General features: G+C 52.6%; 1 protein-coding gene across 1 annotated transcript in view; it reads left to right on the top strand.

Annotated features, from left to right (window-relative positions):
* Positions 1–21,082, top strand: part of Lama5 (laminin subunit alpha 5) — a 49,115-nt gene that overhangs the window by 7,446 nt on the left and 20,587 nt on the right. The window contains 21 exon segments of the mRNA XM_052725419.1: positions 10,129–10,246; positions 10,970–11,088; positions 11,169–11,339; positions 11,487–11,584; positions 15,121–15,236; positions 15,345–15,463; positions 15,566–15,656; positions 15,797–15,931; positions 16,110–16,172; positions 17,696–17,836; positions 17,923–18,060; positions 18,157–18,291; positions 18,379–18,513; positions 18,586–18,723; positions 19,133–19,185; positions 19,465–19,570; positions 19,665–19,717; positions 19,809–19,914; positions 20,312–20,411; positions 20,574–20,730; positions 20,859–20,997. Of these exon segments, the coding sequence (XP_052581379.1) occupies positions 10,129–10,246; positions 10,970–11,088; positions 11,169–11,339; positions 11,487–11,584; positions 15,121–15,236; positions 15,345–15,463; positions 15,566–15,656; positions 15,797–15,931; positions 16,110–16,172; positions 17,696–17,836; positions 17,923–18,060; positions 18,157–18,291; positions 18,379–18,513; positions 18,586–18,723; positions 19,133–19,185; positions 19,465–19,570; positions 19,665–19,717; positions 19,809–19,914; positions 20,312–20,411; positions 20,574–20,730; positions 20,859–20,997 (2,431 nt within the window).

Here is a 21,082-nt window from a genome sequence, read left to right as displayed (position 1 = left end):
CCCCTCCCTTTCCTTCTTCCTCTGCTACCTCCTACTTCTTCCCCCCCTACCTTTCTCTTCCCTCTTCTCTCTCCTCCGAGCTCAGAAGAGGTCTCAGGGGCTATGGGTACCTTGGCTGTTCCTTTGCGGCCATCCATCAGTCCCTTGCTCCTGCTGAATAAAATGATGTGCACTCCTAGGCCACCCTCTCTGACTATCCCCCATGCCTTGGCAGCCCCCAGAGGTTTCCTGTTTTCTGTTTTTAAACAAACTCCACTGCCCTGACCTCTCATTCTCACTGTACCTCTCAGTGGAGACTAAACTGTTTGGGTTTCAGCCGTGGGGGGTCCCCTTGGGATCAACTCTACTTCCTCTGCCCTACTAACTGACCTTTTGGCCTGACCTGGCTGGGTGGCAGGGACGTGGGGCAGGGAGCTTGGGCCAGCTGGGGTGTTCAGGGTCCATGAGCCCATCCCAGGAACCCCTGTTGCTATGCAGGGCCTGTTTGGTATCTGCTTAGCTCAGACCCCTTGTTGACAACCTCCTGTTCCCTGCAGGGCCCCTCACCCCTGCTAGTTCCTTTACAGTCTTTCTGTGGTGCTTGAGATATACCTGTGGACTGGGCAGTCCTGTTATGGGTGTACACCATGGTTTTTGTTTTTTGTAATTTTTTTAAAAGATTTATTTATTTATTATGTATACAGCATGAATCCCTGTAGGCCAGAAGAGGGCACCAGATCTCATTACGGATGGTTGTGAGTCACCATGTGGTTGCTGGGAATCGAACTCAGGACCTCTGGAAGAGCAGTCAGTGCTCTTAACCTCTGAGACATCTCTCCAGCCCTGTTTTTGTAATTTTTATGAGACAGTATGTCATGTAGCTTAGGCTGGCCTTGAACTTGCAATGTAACTGAGAATGACCTTGAACTCCTTGCCTCAACATTGCAGGCACCCCACCTCAGAGCCACACCGAACCTCCATTTTGTTTTTATCTCTGTTTTTGAGTGGTGGGCTTGCTGGTGGCTCCCTGGGCTTTTCTGTTCCCCTGGGTGGAGTCCACACATGGCCTGTTTTTGGACTCCCTGGTTTGTTGAAGTAACAGCTCTGCCTGTTTACCCAGCTGTTAGCCTGAGCAGACCCTATCATGGCCATGCCATCACAGCCCCTTCTGTGGTGGCAGCAGATTTCTGTGTGAGGTGGGGAAGGACAGAGAGACTGAGGGCTGGACTGGATCACTCAAGATCTTGGAGGACTCAGCAGCTCCAGGTGCCCTGGAGCTTGATCTCAAGGGGAGTGGTCAGGGCATGAGCCGGACGCCTGGGGCTAGGAAGGGCTTCCTGCCTCCACCCAGCACTGCCTGGGACCCTGGCCTGTCCCAGGGAATTGGCAACTGGCCTTCTTCCTGCAGGGCGCAGGCTGAGTCACAGGCTGCTCGCTGAGTCACTCCTCTGGGAAGGTGGGTTGGTCCCTTTAGTCCCAAGACATGTCACAGCCACCTGCACCCAGCCTGGGTCTCCCTAGACCCCAGAGGGCCAGGGCAGAGCACTGACCCTTCTCTGGAGGTGCCAATTGTAGCCCACCTCTTGGTGAAGTGGTACCTGAGTCTAGGAGGCTGCCAGCCAGGAGGCTTACCTTCTGCATGCCAGGGCCTGGGAGGCTCCTCCAGCTCCCCTCTCATCCTCACATGTGTGATGTCCAGACTCAAGATCAACCCCACTTGCTTTTCACGTGGCCTTCCTTAGAACTGTTGTACCAGGTGGCTCTGGGGCTGGCTACCTTGGCATCACCTCTGCCCAGCCGGGAGACAGGTGTCGTCTTCCCATTGGGGCTTTGGAACCTTCATACCATCAGGGAGTTGTCTTATTTGACCCTGCTCTGTGTACCCTTTCCCACTGCCCTGTCCCTGGGATGGAGAAGTGGCTTCATAGGGCCACATGGCCCCTTGAACCTAGAACCTGCCCTAAACTTCCTCCCTGAATGCCCAGCCTGGTTCATGGGACTTTTGCCAATGTTGTCAGGCAGGGTTATGGGGCATAACCCCTCTTTTAGAGTCTTGGCCCTCTGAGGTCTGGCTGGGCCGGGGGTAAGGAGGTATGGTGGCCAAGAGCCTGGCCCCGGCTGCTGCCCTGGAGACGTGCCTGCCTCAAAATAGCAAGAATTTTAAAAATAACCAGCAGCTTTTGTTTGCCTTTTGCTTTAAAAGACATTTTTTCCCTCTGCAAAGAGCTGTGCAGCAGCAGAAAGGTCAGGCTGCCTGGGCAGCTGAACAGAGCAGGCGTGGCGGGGGAAGGGCTGAAGCCAGGGGTCTGTGCCCCTCCCGGGTCATACCAGGGGCATTGCTGTAGCCCTGGGAGCAGGGACCAGGTTGGAGACAGTTGGGAGGTACTAGGGCACAGCCTTCCTGCCCTCCTTGCAGCCAGCAGGCCCTTGAGGACAGCTGCCCAGGGCTACCGTGTGGTAGAGGCTTAGCTGGACAGGTAGATAGAGGGTGGGATGAGTAAGTGCATCCCAGCACAGGGGTAGAAGTTTCCATGCTCCCTTACTCTGCTCATCAGCGGCTTGGAATCAGTATTTGTAAAAGTGCTCTCAGCTGGGAAAAATGCTGGGCCAGCTGACTGGGGAAGGCCAGAGCCTCCAGCAAGGGTGCAGCCTGGGGTCGGGCCTAGGGAAAGGCGGGGGTGGGCCCCAGGGACTCACGAGGACCAGGCTGCCAACTCCCAGGAGCAGCCAGTGTCCATGTCTGTTATGCCTAAGTCCCCCTCTTGCTGTCCCTGGGCTGTCTTCATAGGGTCCTTCTGTCATTACATACTGTTCCAGACTTGCTGGACCTCCAGTTTGGGGCCACAGGGCACAAGAGGCTGAGGCATGAGGCTGAGTGTAAGTTTGTCCCTGAAGTGGCTAGAATACCCCCTGGGTGGGGTATCTCCCTGCCCTACCCCCATAGGGAAGTGGACAATGACCTCAGTACTGGCAGCCCATGAATAGGCCCTGTGCCTCTACCCTGGGAGAGGTTGGGCTTGGCCCCACCCTTTATTCCAGCAAGGACAACACTCAGCTTGTGTCTGGGGGTCCTGGTGCACTGCCTGCTTGGGGGCTGGGTAGCTTGGATCCCCCCAGGGTTAGAGCCCCAAAGTCTGTGGTCCCACCTGAGGTACCATGTGGCTTCAGGATGACTCAAACTGTGTGCTGTTTAGTTTTCGTTAACTTAACATGAATGTATACATTTCTAGGACATATATTCATTCTCTCTCTCTCTCTCTCTCTCTCTCTCTCTGTCTTCAAGACAGGGTTTCTCAGAGTAGCCCTGGCTGTCTTGGAACTTACTCTGTATAAAAGGTTGGCCTTGAACTCAGATCCACCTGCCTCTGCCTCCCCAGTGCTGAGATTAAAGGTGTGCACCACCACCACCCGCCTATGGGAAGGATTCTCAATTGAAGAATTGCCTCCCTCAGATTGGCCTATAAGGCATTTTCTTGATTAATGGCTAATGTGGGTGGTGCTGTCCCTGGGCAGGTTTTTCCAGAAAGGTAGCTGGGCGGGGGGGGGGGGGGGGGGGGGGGGGGGGGGGGGGGGGGGGGGGGTTGGAGAGATGGCTCAGAGGTTAAGAGCACTGGCTGCTCTTCCAGAGGACCTGAGTTCAATTCCCAGCACCCACATGGCAGCTCACAACTATCTCTAACTCCCATTCCAGGGGATCCAGCACCCTCACACAGACATATGTACAAGCAAAACACCAATGCACATTAAAAAAAAAAGGTAGCTGGGCAGACTAGGGGAAGCAAGCCAGGAAGAAGCATTCCTCCATGGCTTTTGTTTCAATTTCTGACTTGGCTTCCTTCAGTGTAAGATGAAAGAAATCCTTTCCTCCCCAGATTGCTTTCTGTTAGTTTTTGTTTTTTCGAGACAGGGTTTCTCTGTGAAACAGTCCTGGAACTCGCTCTGTAGACCAGGCTGGCCTCGAACTCACAGAGATCCACCTGCCTCTGCTTCCAGAGGGACTAAAGGCGTGCGCCACCACTGCCCGACACTTTGTGTTAATTTTTATCACAGCAACAAAAAGCAAATAGAGAACTTGGTACTAGAGCGTGGGCGTTGTCTGACGGACCTGACCATGGGGGTTTTTGTCTTTGTTTTGTGGGAGGAAGGTGGAGAATTTTGGAGTTTTGGACTCAGAGCTTAACTAGCTGTTGTGAGACCTTTAATGGTAAGAATGCTGAGAGAAAATGGCCCATAGTGGAGGCCTGACTTGTGAAGTTTCAGGGCCCTTCAAAGGTTCTGTTGGAGTCGTTTGTGTGATATTTTAAATAAAGAATCTGTGGTCCTGCTGGGCAGTGGTGGAGCACATCTTTAATCCCAGAACCCAGGAGGCAGAGGCAGGCGGATTTCTGTGAATTCAAGGCCAGCCTGGTCTACCAAGTGAGTTCCAGGACAGCCAGGGCTACACAGAGAGACCCTGTCTCAGGGGAAAAAAAAAAGCTTTGTGGTTCTGGTTATCTGGGACCAAAGAATCAACTGTGATTAACAAGAAACCAGCCCCTCTGGTGTGAAAACTTTGCTTTCCTGGGACAATCGATGCTCATTGCCTGGAGCTAAAAAAAATCAGTCATGATCTTTAAAAAAAGAGCAGCACAATTGAGGTGAGCTCTTCTGGGAAGTATTCTCTCAGGGTCAGCATACAGCAGCTGTGGTCCATGAGGTCAAGGCTTTTTCTTACGCCAAACTTGATAACGTGTAAGAGTCTCCCACGTGGTACTTACTGGTTTTGCTGGCAGGAAAGCTGCGGGATCGAAGGGGTCATGAAGAGAAGCTGAGACACTTGTCATTGTGAGATGCCAGGAGAGGCCATTGGTGAAGGTACACCTGGGAACCTGAGGATCGAAGCGGTCATGGAGAAAGGCTGGAAAGGAAAGAGTATAGTTTAATAGTGATGCTTTCATGTGTCAAATTGAAAAGGGGTCAATTGTGCTATTAATTTTTGTCAAGTTGACACAAACCTAGACATATCTGGGAAGAGGAAATCTCAATTAAAGAATTATCTCCATCAGATTGGCCTGTGGGCATGTCTGTGTGACATTTTCTTGATAATTAATGATGGTGGGAGAGCCTATCCCACTGTGGGTGGTGCCTGGGTTTTTTAAGAAACTTAACTGAGCAAGCCAGGAGGGAAGCAAGTCAGTAAGCAACATTCCTCCATGGTTTCTGTTTCAGTTCCCGCTTCAAGTCAGAGTTTTGTCACCAAGGCAGAAAGCAAACTGATACAGCCCGGAATAGGGGTTCCCCTTCCCCATGGGGTCCTACAGACTTGTTGACACTTTAGCCTCTTATTGCTAAGAAACTGGAGCAGCAGATAGCAGGAAGGATCTGCCTCTTTGCAGGCCGGGTCTAGCCTGCTCACACCTTTGGCCTCCTTAGCTCCTGCACTTGGAGCAGATCTGGACAATTGGCTTCTCAAACTCTTTGTTGTTTGTCTTGCTCCAGTGTCCAGGACGTGTGGGGGTGCATTCTTCTTAGCTTTCAGACTCATGGGAAGGCTGTGGAAACCATTTCCTCCCCTTCCTCAGTATAGGAGCGGCCATGCCTGGAGTGGGTGCTGATGGGCTGCCACAGAAGCATATAGGGAAAGGGGTATGAGGCTGGCCTGCCAGCACTGTGGGCTGACTGGGGCATGCAGATAGCAGGTGAGATCGAACTCACCCAAGAGTGCTGCCCAAGGGTGAATGAGGAGTGTTCGGGTGTGTTTTTCTTGGGATGCAATCCAAGGCTTCATGTATTCTTTCTGGTTTTTCGAGACAGAGTTTCTCAGTGTAGCCTGGGAACTCACTCTGTAGACCAGGCTGTCCTCAAACTCAGAGATTCATCAAGGCAGATTCTTTTTGTTGTTGTTGTTGTTTGTTTTTTTTGAGACAGGGTTTCTCTGTGTAATGGTCCTGGATGTCCTGGAACTTGCTCTGTAGACCAGCCTGGCCACAAACTCTCAGAGATCTGCCTGCCCCTGCCTCCCAAGTGCTGGGATTAAAGGCATGCACCACCATCACCACCACCACCCGTCCAAGGCAGACTCTTTTTTTTTTCCCCCAAGACAAGGTTTCTCTGTAGCTTTGGAGCCTGTCCTGAACTAGCTCTGTAGACCAGGCTAGACTCTTAATGTCTGTAAGACTGAGACGTTATTTCCAATATAAAATGACATTACCATTCCTTTATTTATTTATTTTGGTTTTCAAGACAGGGTTTCTCTGTGTAGTTTTGGTGCCTGTCCTGGATCTTGCTCTGTAGACCAGGCTGGCCTCGAACTCAGAGATCCACATGGCTCTGCCTCCTAAGTGCTGGGATTAAAGGCGTGTGCCACCACCACCCACACCATTCCTCTTTTAAATTTATTTATTTTGGTTTTTTTTTTTTTTTTTTTTTTTTTTTTTGAGACAAGGTCTCACTATATAGCCCTGACTGTACTGGAACTCACTCTGTAGACCAAGCTGGTCTTGAATTCACAGAGATTCGCCTGTAGCTGGAGAGTTTCTTTCCAGCTCCCGCCAAGCCCTGGCAGTTCCGCAGCCCACTTATAAAATAAACACACACACTCTTATATTATTTAAACTGTTTGGCCTATTGCCTCAGGCTTCTAGCTATCTAGTTCTTACATCTTAAATTAGCCCATTTCTATAATCTATACCTTGCCACATGGCTCGTGGCTTACCAGTATCTTACAGGTTGGTACTCATGGCAGCGGCTGGCAGCGTCTCCTGACTCAGCCTTCCTGTTCCCAGAATTCTCTTCTCTGCTTGTCCCGCCTATACTTCCTGCCTGGCTACTGGCCAATCAGCATTTTATTTATATAGAGCGATATCCACAGTATCCGCCTGTCCCTCCTCACCTCCCAAGTGCTGGGATTAAAGGTGTGCATCACTGTGTCCTGTGACGTTACCATTCTAAAAGAAAGGAAAGGGACCAAGCAAAAGGAGAGATATTAAATCCTGTATGCTCAACATTTAAGGCACGTGGTGGCATCATGTGAGCTCTACCAGGCAGGTGGCTCCATCCAAATGGTTTGCTGGCCACATGGCTTCTCTGGGGTCAATGCCACTTGGTGCCCATAGCGTTTCTTTGCAGTTCTTCCAAGTTCCCAGCATTACTAATATTTGAGTTTTTGTAGCTTAGGCTTCATTTGGAACCTGACTTTTACACATCATGTTTCCTGACGGGCTTTTCTTGGAAATCTTGGTAGAAGCCTTCATGACTCCATAACTCTTGTATTCTGTACCCCATCAAATCTAGATGATTTGTCAAGCTCTGTCACCAGCCTGAGCACTAGACGGGCCCCTTGTACCATAGCTACAGTGGCCTGAATCTGTGAGGTTGTGTCCCTAGTTAGCCTTCTGCTGGTCGGCAGCAGAGTTCCTTATAAAGCCTTTCAGAAGAATTTGCAGTTTCATACCATAGAGCCTGGTGGAGTCACCTCACTTCATCAAAGGCCTTCAGGGACCTTTCTTATTTTTCCAACTGCTAATTATGTAACTTCTAATTAAAGTTACTAATCTCTTTAATTATATTTAAACAAGCTACCTTTCTGGCATACTGTGCATTTTTCACATCTTTGCTTGGTTTTTCCTTCCTGATTTTGATTGTAAATCTGGCTAAAAGCAACCAGCAGTAACTATGGCACAGCCTGAATGCTAGGCTGTCTTAAAATTTACTCCACAGAATTAATTAGTCCATTACTTTCGAGTTTAGCCTCACTCATATTTTTAGGGCACAGAGGATAGACATATTCCCTGACAGAATGTGACACAGTGACCCGAGTCTGGTTTCCTGCGGGATGCTTGTTCCAGTCTGAAACTTCATGGACCTAGTCTTCGTTGTCCACAGTGTTTGTTTGTTCGAGACAGGGTTTCTCTGTGTAACCACTCTGGCAGTCCTGAACTCATTTTTAGACTAGGCTGGCCTCGAACTCACAGAGATCCACCTGTCTCTGCTTCCCAAGTGCTGGGATTAAAGGTGTGTACCACCACTGCCCAGCTGCACATTAAAAAAAAAAAAAAAAAAAAGATTTAAAAAATTTTTACTTTATGTGTATGAGTGTTTTGTCTGCATGTATGTCTATGCACCACATGCCTGGTGCCTGTGGAAGCCAGAAGAGGGCATTGAATCCCCTGGGACTAGAGTTACAAACTTGTGAGTTACCATGTGTGTGCTGGGAATCAAAACTAAGTTCTCTGGAAGAGAAGCTAGTGCTCTTAATGGCTAAGCCATCTCTCCAGCCCCTGTCCACATTTCTTTATCATGTGGCTATTGTTGTGTGTTATTATGTCATATTATTATGTATCTGTGCGCGTGTGTATGTGTTTGTGTAGACATGCATGCCATGGTACACACAGTGTGGAGTCAGTCCTCTCCTTCCACCTTTATGTCAGGTTCTGGGGATGAAACTCAGGTTGTTGGGTAGGAAGTGCTTTATCCACGGAGTCATCTCCTTCTGACCTCATCGTCCATATTTCTACTGGGGTCCTGGTCTTTCGCACTTAATCAGCATGGCCCAGTAAGCTCCTCTTCCAGCTTCTAGACTTTTCTAATCTACATTTCCCACATCATCCACATTCCTCCTTCGAACCAGTTCCAAAGGCCTGAGAACCATGGGATTAGGTTTAGTGACAGCAGTGACCCTACTCCTTTGGTATCAAATTTCTTTATGTTACTTTTGCTTTGCTGTGCTTATAGCACCTAATGGAAACGAAGAAGCAAAGGTTTATTTTGGCTTATGGTTTCAGTCTGTCCTGGCAGGGAGGCTGTGGTAGAACAACTCAGTTTATGGTGATAGGAGCATGCTGGCAAAGGCTGTTCAAGTCACAGCAGACAGGAGGAACTATGTCGTCTAGGCTCCTAGTGACCCACTTCCTCCAGCTGGGCCCCACCTCCTAAAGGTTCCACACTTCCAGCATTCAAAACATGACCCCGGAGAAGACAATTCATATTCAGACCTGAAGAATTCCTCACAGTCCTTTTGCCCCTGCATCACCTGCTGTACCTCACACCTGAGAGGGTGGGAAGGTACATACATGGAGGGGCCATCACCTGACGTCACACTCTTTGTCCCCAGCACCTGACATCACACCCTTTGTCCCCAGCACCTGACGTCACACTCTTTGTCCCCAGCACCTGACGTCACACTCTGTCCCAGCACCTGATGTCACACTCTTTGTCCCCAGCACCTGACGTCACACTCTTTGTCCCCAGCACCTGACGTCACACTCTGTCCCAGCACCTGACGTCACACTCTTTGTCCCCAGCACCTGACATCTCACTCTTTGTCCCCAGCACCTGACATCACACTCTGTCCCAGCACCTGACATCTCACTCTTTGTCCCGAGCACCTGACATCACACTCTTTGTCCCCAGAACCTGACGTCACACTCTGTCCCAGCACCTGACATCTCACTCTTTGTCCCGAGCACCTGACATCACACTCTTTGTCCCCAGAACCTGATGTCACACTCTGTCCCAGCACCTGATGTCACACTCTTTGTCCCCAGCACCTGACGTCACACTCTTTGTCCCAGCACCTGACATCACACTCTTTGTCCCCAGAACCTGACGTCACACTCTTTGTCCCAGCACCTGACGTCACACTCTGTCCCAGCACCTGACATCACACTCTTTGTCCCCAGCACCTGACGTCACACTCTGTCCCAGCACCTGACGTCACACTCTTTGTCCCCAGCACCTGACGTCACACTCTTTGTCCCCAGCACCTGACATCACACTCTTTGTCCCAGCACCTGACATCTCACTCTTTGTCCCAGCACCTGACGTCACACTCTTTGTCCCAGTACCTGACGTCACACTCTTTGTCCCAGCACCTGACGTCACACGCTTTGTCCCCAGCACCTGACGTCACACTCTGTCCCAGCACCTGACATCACACTCTTTGTCCCCAGCACCTGATGTCACACTCTTTGTCCCCAGCACCTGACGTCACACTCGGTCCCAGCACCTGACGTCACACTCTTTGTCCCCAGCACCTGACGTCACACTCTGTCCCAGCACCTGACGTCACACTCTTTGTCCCCAGCACCTGACGTCACACTCTTTGTCCCCAGCACCTGACATCACACTCTTTGTCCCCAGCACCTGACGTCACACTCTTTGTCCCCACAGGTGTTCCACGTGGCCTATGTGCTCATCAAGTTTGCCAACTCACCTCGGCCTGACCTCTGGGTGCTGGAGCGGTCCACAGACTTCGGCCACACTTATCAGCCGTGGCAGTTCTTTGCCTGTGAGTGTCCTGAACTGCAAGACTGCGGAGTCTGCAATGGGGCTGTAGCTGCCTCAGGGCCTCTGAGGCCAACCCTTGCCCGTGTGATGGCCTCTTTTGGTTCATTGCTGCCAGCGCCACCTCGGGGTCCACGGGAGCTTATTGACTTCCAGCACTGGACATGGCTGCTATACCAGGAATCTTTGGGCCATCTTATTGCCCCCCTAGATGGACTTCAGCTCAGGCAGCTCCCATGGTAACAAAGCAGCCCTGGCAGCTGTGGGCCTATTTCCTGTCAGCTTTACTGCCTGTGGCAGAAGAAAGCTGGAGTCCTGGGCTGTCCTGGCCACATGCCACCCTGACCGATCATGTTGGCAGGGTGGGGATGCTCTGATTGGGCCTGCCTGGTGACACGTCCCCCCCAAAACTCCCTGGCTGAGAGTGGGAGAGAGGTGGTTGAAGACTGCCTGGGAAGAAGCTTAGGAATGTGTGTTCTCTGGCACGACCCAGGGAGAGGCCTGGGAATGGGCTATGGAAGGCTCTGCAGTCCAGCCTGGCTTGGCTGCCTGGGGCAAGGACTCTGCCTTGAGTCAGGGTTTTGCTCTCTCTTCAATAACTCCTGCTGGCCAGTAGAACATGGAACAGCAGTCCTGTTTCAGAGAATTTGGGGAGCACAGGTTACTAGGCTGGGATCCAGGGTGGGTATATTTCTAGTGGCCTCACCTTCTCATCCATTTCCTGTAGCCTCCAAGAGGGACTGTTTGGAGCGATTTGGACCTCGGACACTAGAGCGCATCACACAGGATGACGATGTCATCTGCACCACAGAGTACTCTCGAATAGTGCCTCTGGAGAATGGCGAGGTGGGGGGTGCACGGCTATGCTTGCCTGAGGGTGGCGGGTCCCTGTGGCCGCTTGGCCTCACCTGCCATGCCATCCACAGATTGTAGTGTCCTTGGTGAATGGGCGCCCTGGGGCCATGAACTTCTCTTATTCACCTCTACTTCGAGACTTCACCAAGGCCACCAACATCCGGTTGCGGTTCCTGCGAACCAACACACTACTGGGCCATCTCATGGGCAAGGCGCTGCGGGACCCCACTGTCACCCGCCGGGTGAGCCTGTGGGTGTGGTTGAGAGCTGAAGGGAGGGTGGCAGAACTAGTTTCTTGTGGAGGCTCTGGAGAGTGGGTGGGTGGGGGTGGCATGCCTGTGACAAGGCCCCATCAAGGTGGCACCTGACATTCATGGCCTCCACTACAGTACTATTACAGCATCAAAGACATCAGCATTGGCGGTCGCTGTGTCTGTCATGGCCACGCAGATGTCTGTGACGCTAAGGACCCCTCGGATCCTTTCAGGTGAGACTCTGGGCCTCATCTACCTACCTGCCTATCACAGCTCTGGCTTCCCAATGGGACCTGCACCGGCTGCTATGCTGGGTCTCCATTTTCCTGTCAGAAGAGGCAGTACCGTGTGAACCTCTCAGGGTGTCCTGGTCTTGGGTGGCAATTTGCCCTGAATTCCACAGAGGTGGGGTCCTAGACCCAGGGCATTTGGGATGGGCATCAATGATAGACGTGACCCCTTGCCGCACATCTGCATCCCTCGATGGATGTGTACCATTTGTCTAGGCAGCCCAAACCTGCTCCCCCAGGACAAAGACTCTCTGCTGCTTTCACCCTTGACCTTTACCCCACTAAGGGCCAAGGTCAAGGACAGGAGCAGCAAGTGTTTGCATCTCATGTGCCCAGTGCTCACGTAGTTAGGGCCAGAGGTGGCTGATGGGCCTTAAGCATGGTGTCCCCAGCTGAAGAACTCAGGCAGGTGCATTCTTGGTCTTCTGGGGAGGCACCATTTCCTCTAAGGCTAATTTGGTTTTCTAACAGGCTCCATCCTTTCCCAGCTGTAGGGAGCTGTACTCCCACTTGGCATTTAATTTCCCAGGGCAATTAGCAGTGCCTCAGGCTCCGGGTCTGTACTTACCTGCTGGGAGAAGTTCACCATTGTGCCTGTCTCACATGCTCAGGCCTGAGCTGAGGCCAGCCCTCCCTTCGGGGCATGAGGAATGGTGTATGCTGGCATTTTCCCGAGCCAGACTTCAACAAAGTATTACCACACAGCTCCATCACAGCCCATGTTCTCAAACCAGCCAGTGCATTCTTTCTACACCCATTCATCACTCACCTCCAGAGTGGGAGGCGTTCTGCTCCTCCCCTGGGTCTTCTCTGCCCATTTTCCTAACTCCCTCGTCCTGTCCCTCCAGTGTTGTCCCCACCCCTGCTTAAGTCTCGTGCTTGCTGAGCCAACGCTGTACCATCTAGCTTCATCCCAGCACTCTGCTTTTTGCTTTCACAGGCTTGTCTTGAACTCACTCTGTAGTCGGGGCAGACTTCAATCTTCCTGCCTCAGCCTCCAGAGTAGCTGTGATTATAGGCTGTCCCACAGGGCCTGGCAGCCTGTACTTTGTCACAGGTTTGCCTGGTTCAGTCAATTCTGGATGTGGAGAGATTCCCTGGTACCTCCCCATGTGACCTGGTCCTCAGCCCCACATTATTCCCGACATTTGTTCTCTCTCGTGTCTGGGGCACCCCTTTTTGTTACCAGACCCTTGTTCTCATGGCCCCTTGCCTCCCTGGAACTCTGTTTCCTTTTTTCCGGAGAGCACCTCTCGGCCTCTTAGTAGGTGACTGCCAGTCATCCTCAGAAGATATTTGCTTGGCCAGTGGTGGTGGCACACGCCTTTAGTCCCAGCACTCGGGAGGCAGAGGCAGGTGGATCTCTTTTGAGTTCGAGGCCAGCCTGGTCTACAGAGAGAGTTCCAGGACAGCCAAGGTTACACAGAGAAACCCTGTCTCGAACCCCCCCCTCCAAAAAAAAGAAAACGGTTGCTAACTGGAGTATAGCTGGTTTTGCTTGCTTGCTGACTGCCTTCAGACCTTTGTAGGGAGTTCTTTACCTAGGCCAGCGTTAGGTACTCCTCAGGGTCCAGGGTCCCTTGGGCTGTTACCACTGGAGCTCTTCCCATGCTGTCATGACCTCTGTGTGCCCTGTGGGTCTAGTTGGAAGTGTGGAGGGTGTTTCTTGGGCCTCTGCTCTCTGGTTCTGAGATCTAAGAACGCATGTATCTTTGCAGATTGGGCGGCCATGGCCCCCCTGTCCTTCTCTATGCTCCCACCAGATGAGTATGGGAACAACATACTGCTTCCTGTCCAAGAACAGCTCACGTCTTCCATTTGTCTCCTCAGCTGCCTTCCCAGGAGCTTCCTCAGTCCCTCAGAGCGTCTCCCGTTGGCTTTCTGTTGTTTGTCTATTCCTTTGAGAACCTTTATTTTTCCTTTAAAAACATTTTTAGAATTTTCTATGTATGAATGTTTTGCCCACATGTATGTATGTGAACCACATGTGTACCTTGTATTTGAGGAGCCCAGGAGAGGGTGTCGGATCCCCCGGAACTGGAGTTACAGATGGTTGTGAGCCGTAATGTGGGTACTAGGAATCAAGTCCTGGCCTTGGAAGAGCAGCCAATGCTCTTCACCACAGAGCCATCTCTCCAGCTCCAGTCTTGGCGCTTGGCTTGGGTTTTTTAAATTTCATAATTGCATTTTTTCAGTTCTAGAAGTTCTAACCAGTCATTTTTTACACCTGCCTATTTTTAGATTCCTTTGTTTGTAGTTATCTGAAACCGTCTTTCGCAGTGTCGACCAGATTGTTCCATTAAATGGAGTTCTTGGGCCCAAATCTGCTGCGTGGCATCTCCTGCCCCCATTTTGTTGTTCCTTTGCAAGGCTTCCTCAGGGGCTCAGTCTGTGACTGGGGAGAGGCCCTCAGGGTGCATCTGTAGGGATTTTACCAGTTGGCCAACCTTACACCCCTTGAAACCTATGTCTTCCCTTATTAGCTCAGGGTGCCTTAACCATGCAGATCACTCAAAAGTGAGACACGCACTCCAGACCTTCAGCTCTTCCTCTGCGGGGTTAGGCTACATAGCCTGCTTATCTGTACCCACAGGTAGTTCATTCCTTCCTCCTCTGCTGAGGATGAGGCTTTGCTTTGGGATGGGAGGGGCAGCAGGATTGACTCCCAAGGTCACAGGGGGCCCCTGTTGGAGATCAATGGGAGTAGAGCCTGATGATTTGAGGCTCTGAATTTCTGGTATGCACAGATAGGCTTCTGACTTTTTGCTTAGGAAATGCACATGCTGCCCCTTGGAAGTGGGTTGGCTGTGACCCTGCCACACGTTGGTAGAATGCAAGGAGGTGTTGGTTTATACATAGCAGATGTTCCAGCCTTGTCCTCATCTCCAACCAGCTGTCCCATTGCCCACTGGGACAGCAGGCAAGCTTCCAGCCTTTGGAAAGAGGAAGTAGTTCTTGGCCACTTGCCCCTGGGGAGATGCCCTAGATATATGGGGGTGTCTGGCTGACATGAGGATTTCACGGGCTGAGTGAGATCCAGGTCTCTATGGGGAACCAATGTGTCCCTCCCTTAGAACTGGATCAGGGTTTTGGGGCCAGGCAGTGTTGGAAGGGCCAAGGTTCCACCTGTGCTAAAGCTCCTAGGCCCTACCCCACCATCAACACACACCCTTCTCCAGTCCTCCACATAAGGCTATCACTGAGATCCCCTCTCCTGTCTGCTGACACAGGGAATCCCCCCCCCCCCCCCATCTCCTTTCTTTCTCATGTGCCCATTCTCTGAGGCTTAAGCCGTGTGCAGAGCCACTGGGGTGGGGGGAGAGAGTCTGGACCAGAGCTTACTGCATGACAGCTGGGAACTGTGGGGAGGGAGCCTGGACCCACACAGCAAGCCAGTGATGCCCAAGCACATGCCACCCACCTCGTCTCCAGCCCTCTGTCTCTCGGGTGGGTCCTAACTCCTCTGTGTCCCTTTGTAGGCTGCAGTGTGCCTGCCAACACAATACATGTGGAGGCTCTTGTGACCGATGCTGTCCAGGCTTCAACCAACAGCCGTGGAAGCCTGCTACCACCGATAGCGCCAATGAATGCCAGTGTGAGTATCCTGTGCGTATGTGCATTGCCAGCACCCATGGCTCGTGGACTATGTCTGGGAGTTCCAGAGACACAGAGGACAGGCTAACTATTGGCCCTGATTCTACAGCCTGCAACTGCCATGGCCATGCCCACGACTGTTATTATGACCCTGAGGTAGACCGGCGTAATGCCAGCCAGAACCAGGACAATGTGTACCAGGGTGGGGGCGTCTGCCTCGATTGCCAGGTAGGCTAGGCAAACAAGAACTGGTCAGGTGTATGTGGGCCTGTGTGATGGGAATGGGGACATGCCTGGACTTGGCGAGCTCCGTGTTCCCTGTATCCCCAGCACCACACCACGGGCATCAACTGTGAACGCTGCCTGCCTGGCTTCTACCGTGCCCCTGACCAGCCACTGGACTCACCCCATGTCTGCCGCCGTGAGTTCAGCTGCGTTCCTAAGCTATGGAGGCTCTGAGTTTGAGGGTGGGAGAGTCTTAGTCTCCCAGACCTCCCCACCCCAGGAGGTGAGGCCATAACTCCCCATCATTTCATGACTTTGTCTCTGACTGTTCCTTAGGCTGTGACTGTGAGTCAGACTTCACGGATGGGACGTGTGAGGATTTAACAGGCCGCTGTTACTGCAGGCCCAACTTCACAGGAGAGCAGTGTGCCGCCTGTGCTGAGGGATACGCCGGTTTCCCACACTGCTACCGTGAGGACCAGCTAGGAGTTGGGGGTGGGGGTTGATGGAAAGGCCCAGGGTTGCGGCCTGAGGGGATCTCAGGGCTGAGTTAGGGTGGAGGACCCAGAGCCCTGGGGTCGTCTCTGGTCCTGGAGCCAGAGAGCTTGCCCAGCAGACCTGATTGACGTGTGTAATATTTACCCCTCAGCTGTGTCCTCATTTCCCTACAATGACACCAGAGAACAAGTGTTGCCTGCTGGACAGATTGTGAGTAAGTAAAACCTGAGGTCACCAGGACCTACGTACCCTGTCGTTAGCAGGAAGAAGTGTGCACAAAGGACCAGGTTTTTTTTTTTTTGTTTTTTTTTGTTTTTTTTTTTTTTTTTTTTTTTTTTAAGATTTATTTATTTATTATGTATACAGTGTTCTGCCTGCATGTTTGGTGAATGCCAGAAGAGGGGACCAGATCTCATTACAGATGGTTGTGAGCCACCATGTGGTTGCTGGGAATTGAACTCAGGACCTCTGGAAGAGCAGCCAGTGCTCTTAACCTCTGAGCCATCTCTCTAGCCCCCTGTTTTTGTTTTTTAATCTTAGTCACCTTTCATTTAGTCTATTCAATTTTAAAATTAATTTTTACTTCATGTGTATGTGTGTTTTACATATATGTCTATGCACCATGTGCATGCCTGGTGCCCATAGAGGCAGAAAAAAAAGGTGTTGGACTGCCTGGTCCTAGAGTTACAGTTCTGAACCACCATGTGGGTGCTGGGACTCAGTCCTCCGCAAGAGCAGCCAGCGCTCCTAACTGCTGAGCCATACCTTCAGCCCTGAATTTTTATTTTTTAAAATAATGCACAGTCACATTGGAAACCCTTCCAGAAGCTCAGTGCTTGGGAACAGCCCTCTTGGGGCGATAGCTGTAGTTCAGTGGTACAGCCTGCCTAGCTTTCACAAAGGTTCCATCGCCAGCATCGGCAAACACAAAAGGCAAATAACCCTCTCCATGCACCCTGAACTCTGTGTCTGTGTGCACTCATTCTTATAAACACTGTAGTGAACCACGCACACTGTTTAGGGATTGTGTCTTCTCCCACCGCAATCCCATAAACATGTCCTTTCACAGCCCGTTATACAGACAGATGGAGCATTGAATTAACTGACCACCGTGCCCTCCTTCCAAAAGACGCTACGACAAAGGCCCAGACAGCAGTGACTCCACAGGGTATTTTCCTAGAAGTCAGAAGGCTCTCTCTGACTTACCAAACTTGCATATTTGGTGGCCTTTTGCCCAGGTGCCAAGTCGTTTCCCTAACATACGACAACATACTGGTGCACTGGCTGTGTACAGCTGCTGGCTGGACCATTGCCGACCTGCACAGTAGTAGATTCTTCTCTTGGCTTGAGTGGAGACCTCTCTCCTAGTGCAGAGACAGATGCCCCCTTCTCAGTGTTTCTGGTTTTGGGGGGTTGGGTTTCGAGACAGGGTTTCTCTGTAGCCCTGGCTGTCCTGGAACTTGCTCTGTAGGCCAGGCTGGCCTCGAACTCACAGAGATCCGCCTGCCTCTTCCTCCTGAGTGTTGGGATTAAAGGTCTGTGCTACCACATCCAGCCAGATGTTTTCATTTTGCAGCTCGTTTTCCTAAAGTACCAACTTTGGGAATTTTACTTTTTTTAGATTCTAATTTGTGCTGTGTAAATGTGGAGGAATGTGACTTTGTGGAGAAGCTGTTTTTCAGGGGGAGGGTTGGGTTCTGTCCACGTCTAAGCCTCCTGTCCCCACCTGCCTCCTAGACTGTGACTGCAACGCCGCGGGGACCCAGGGCAATGCCTGCCGGAAGGACCCGCGGTTGGGACGCTGTGTGTGCAAACCCAACTTCCGGGGCACCCACTGTGAGCTCTGCGCACCCGGGTTCTATGGCCCAAGCTGCCAGTGTGAGTGCAGTCCCCTCCTTATCCACTCAGGAGGTGCCGTGCACCAGCTCAGCACTGGCTGACGTTAGTTGGTCCTCTCTTCGCAGCATGCCAGTGTTCCAGCCCTGGGGTGGCCAATGGCCTCTGTGACCCAGAGTCAGGCCAGTGCACCTGCCGCACAGGCTTTGAGGGGGACAGATGTGATCACTGCGCCCTTGGCTATTTCCACTTCCCTCTCTGCCAGCGTGAGTGGTGTCCCTTCGTGTGGGCATAGGCGGTTGGGGTGCCTGAGGGACAACCTGCCCCCATCAGGATCCCCAGTAACTCATCCCACTCTGCAGTGTGTGGCTGCAGCCCTGCAGGGACCCTGCCTGAAGGCTGCGATGAGGCTGGCCGTTGCCAGTGCCGACCTGGGTTTGATGGCCCTCACTGTGACCGCTGCCTCCCAGGCTACCATGGTTACCCTGACTGTCATGGTGAGCAGAGAATTAGGGCAAGAAGGGGTCAGGTCATCCCCACAGGATGAGGGTCTGACCCCCCAACCCCACCCTCTGTGCCCACAGCTTGTGCCTGTGACCCTCGGGGGTCCCTGGATCAACACTGTGGAGTGGGTGGTTCATGCCGCTGCCGTCTTGGCTACACAGGCCCCACTTGCCAGGAGTGCAGCCCCGGCTTCCATGGCTTCCCCAGCTGTGTCCGTAAGTTCACGGGGAGAACGGGAGGCGGGTAGTTCTCAGGCCTGCCTTGTACCCACTGACCTCACCCCACAGCCTGCCACTGCTCTGCCGATGGTTCCTGGCATACGACCTGTGACCCTACAACGGGGCAGTGTAGCTGCCGGCCCCGAGTGACCGGACTACGTTGTGATATGTGTGTGCCAGGGGCCTATAACTTCCCCTACTGCGAAGGTGAGCTGGGCGTGGTGCAGCAGAGGGCAGCCCTGTGTGTGATCTGTGCACTGTTCATGGGGGTCCACTTGTGTGTACATCCAGGGACTGTGTGCTCTGTAGCTGTATCCATGTCTTTAAGGTTGCTCATAGCTGTGTTGATGTGTGATGTTTCCACGTGCTATGTATGTTCCCATGCTTTGTGAATGTTCATGCAGCTAACTGTGTGACTGCTCTGTGTGCATGTTACATGTGTGCACTTGTGTGGAGGAGCATGTGTGCCCTTGCCATGGTAGCTGGAACAGGAGGTTCATGTTTTCTTTTCTGTTTACAACTACAGGAGGGACTTGGGTTCTAATGGGGCTGGGAAGTCACTGACCTGGGGATCGGTCACTAAGGGGTGATCAAAGCTTGGTTTGTCTCTCCCTAGCTGGATCTTGTCATCCTGCTGGTCTGGCCCCGGCCAATCCTGCCCTTCCTGAGGTGAGCATGGGATTGCCCTTGGTGTCGGATTAGGCAGAGACCTGGCCCAGGCTGAAGGTCTGAAGCCCAGAGAGCCCCGGCTTCCTGCCTACTGCTTGTTTGCTGTGGAACCTCAGGGCCCATTTACTCTCTCTGCTGGTCCTTTATTTTATCCTGGGTGGCTGCCAAGCATGGGGCAAGGACAGGTGAGGGGCTTTGACCCTCTTCTGTCCCTTGACAGGACTCGAGGGCTTTTTGGAAAGGACCTCCACTGTGTCCCACAATTTTATCCTCTCTCAGGCACAGGCTCCCTGTACATGTCGAGCTCACGTGGAGGGGCCAAGCTGCGACCGTTGTAAGCCTGGGTACTGGGACCTGAGCCCCAGCAACCCTGAAGGCTGCACTCGTGAGTCTGCCCTAGGAGGATGGTCAAGGGTTTGAAGGGTAGACCGAGGCCCTCCTGTCCCCCAGGGCTCTCACTCCCACTCTGCCCTCCCCAGGCTGTAGCTGTGACCCACGAGGCACCCTGGGTGGAGTTACTGAGTGCCAGTTGGTGAGTCAATGTCTGGGTATTGGGCTGGGGTCTGAGAGTCAAGGGTGTTAGGACTCTGCCCCACCACGTCTTGCTTCTGGTTCCTCCCCAGGGCAATGGGCAGTGTTTCTGCAAGGCTCGTGTGTGTGGCCAGACCTGTGCAGCCTGCAAGGATGGCTTCTTCGGCCTGGACCATGCTGACTACTTCGGCTGCCGTAGTAAGTGCTCACACGCTTGCCTCCAGACTTTGTCTATGCTGTGTCGGTGGGAGACTGACGTCCAGGGAAGTACAAGTGGGTCAGGTAGGTAGGGGTCTCACCCTGGCAACAGCAAGACGGCCAGGTGTTTGACTGGCCCCCTGGCCAGCTCTGTGCTGGGGGTAGCTCTGTCCTGATACATGACCATTTGCTCCATGCTGTGTTTGTAGCAGGCATCAGTAATCCGTCCCAGTTCCCTTGTCCTTGGCCCCCCAAAAGACTCTAAGGGCTGATGTTAGTTTCTATATCAAGGGTGGGTAGAAACCTGCCTGTGAGGCCTAACCTGGAGGGTTGTGAGAGGGACCTCTGAGGCTGCTAGGAGCTAGGCAGCCTCTGACCCTGTTCTTTCCCAACACAGGCTGCCGGTGTGATGTTGGTGGTGCCCTGGGCCAGGGCTGTGAACCAAGGACAGGTGCCTGCAGGTGCCGCCCTAACACCCAGGGCCCCACGTGCAGTGAGTAAGTACCTTCCACCGGCTGGGCCTGGGCTGGGGAGGCAGCATGTACGGTGAACCCATGTGTTCATGCCAGGAGCCCACAGGGTATTCATCTACACCTTGGAAATCTGGGTGGCCATGGCGGGCCAGTGCCTGTCCCACCCAGACACCTACGCCATGGCAGGCCGGCGAAAGACCACTACTTGCCGGACCTGCACCACATGCGGCTGGAACTGGAGGAGGCGGCCACTCCTGAGGGCCGTGCCGTACGTTTTGGCTTCAACCCCCTGGAGTTTGAGAACTTTAGCTGGAGAGGCTACGCACACATGACGCCTATCCAGGTGGGCCATGCTGCCCTCTTCTGGGGTTTGGTACAGAAATGGAACCAGCTGGGTCTCCTGGCAGGAATCATGAGATCCAGGTCAGCAGTGGCCAGAGAAGTGACCCTGTTGTCTCACATCCACCACAGCCCAGGATCGTGGCCAGGCTGAACGTGACCTCCCCTGACCTCTTTCGGCTGGTCTTCCGCTATGTCAACCGTGGACCCACGAGCGTGAATGGGCGGGTTTCTGTGCGTGAAGAGGGCAGGCTTTCCAGCTGTACCAACTGTGAGTGGAGTCTGCTCACTCATCCCTTTTCCACCCCATGCTCCACCTCCCAAGTCATGCAGGTGGTGGACCCAACCATGTCATC

This window comes from Peromyscus californicus, unplaced genomic scaffold (assembly GCF_007827085.1).
Source record: "Peromyscus californicus insignis strain IS unplaced genomic scaffold, ASM782708v3 Scaffold_7__1_contigs__length_154581171, whole genome shotgun sequence".
Lineage (NCBI taxonomy): Eukaryota > Metazoa > Chordata > Mammalia > Rodentia > Cricetidae > Peromyscus > Peromyscus californicus.
The sequence above is the reverse complement of the archived record's forward strand: the minus strand, read 5'-3'. Positions and strand labels throughout refer to the sequence as shown.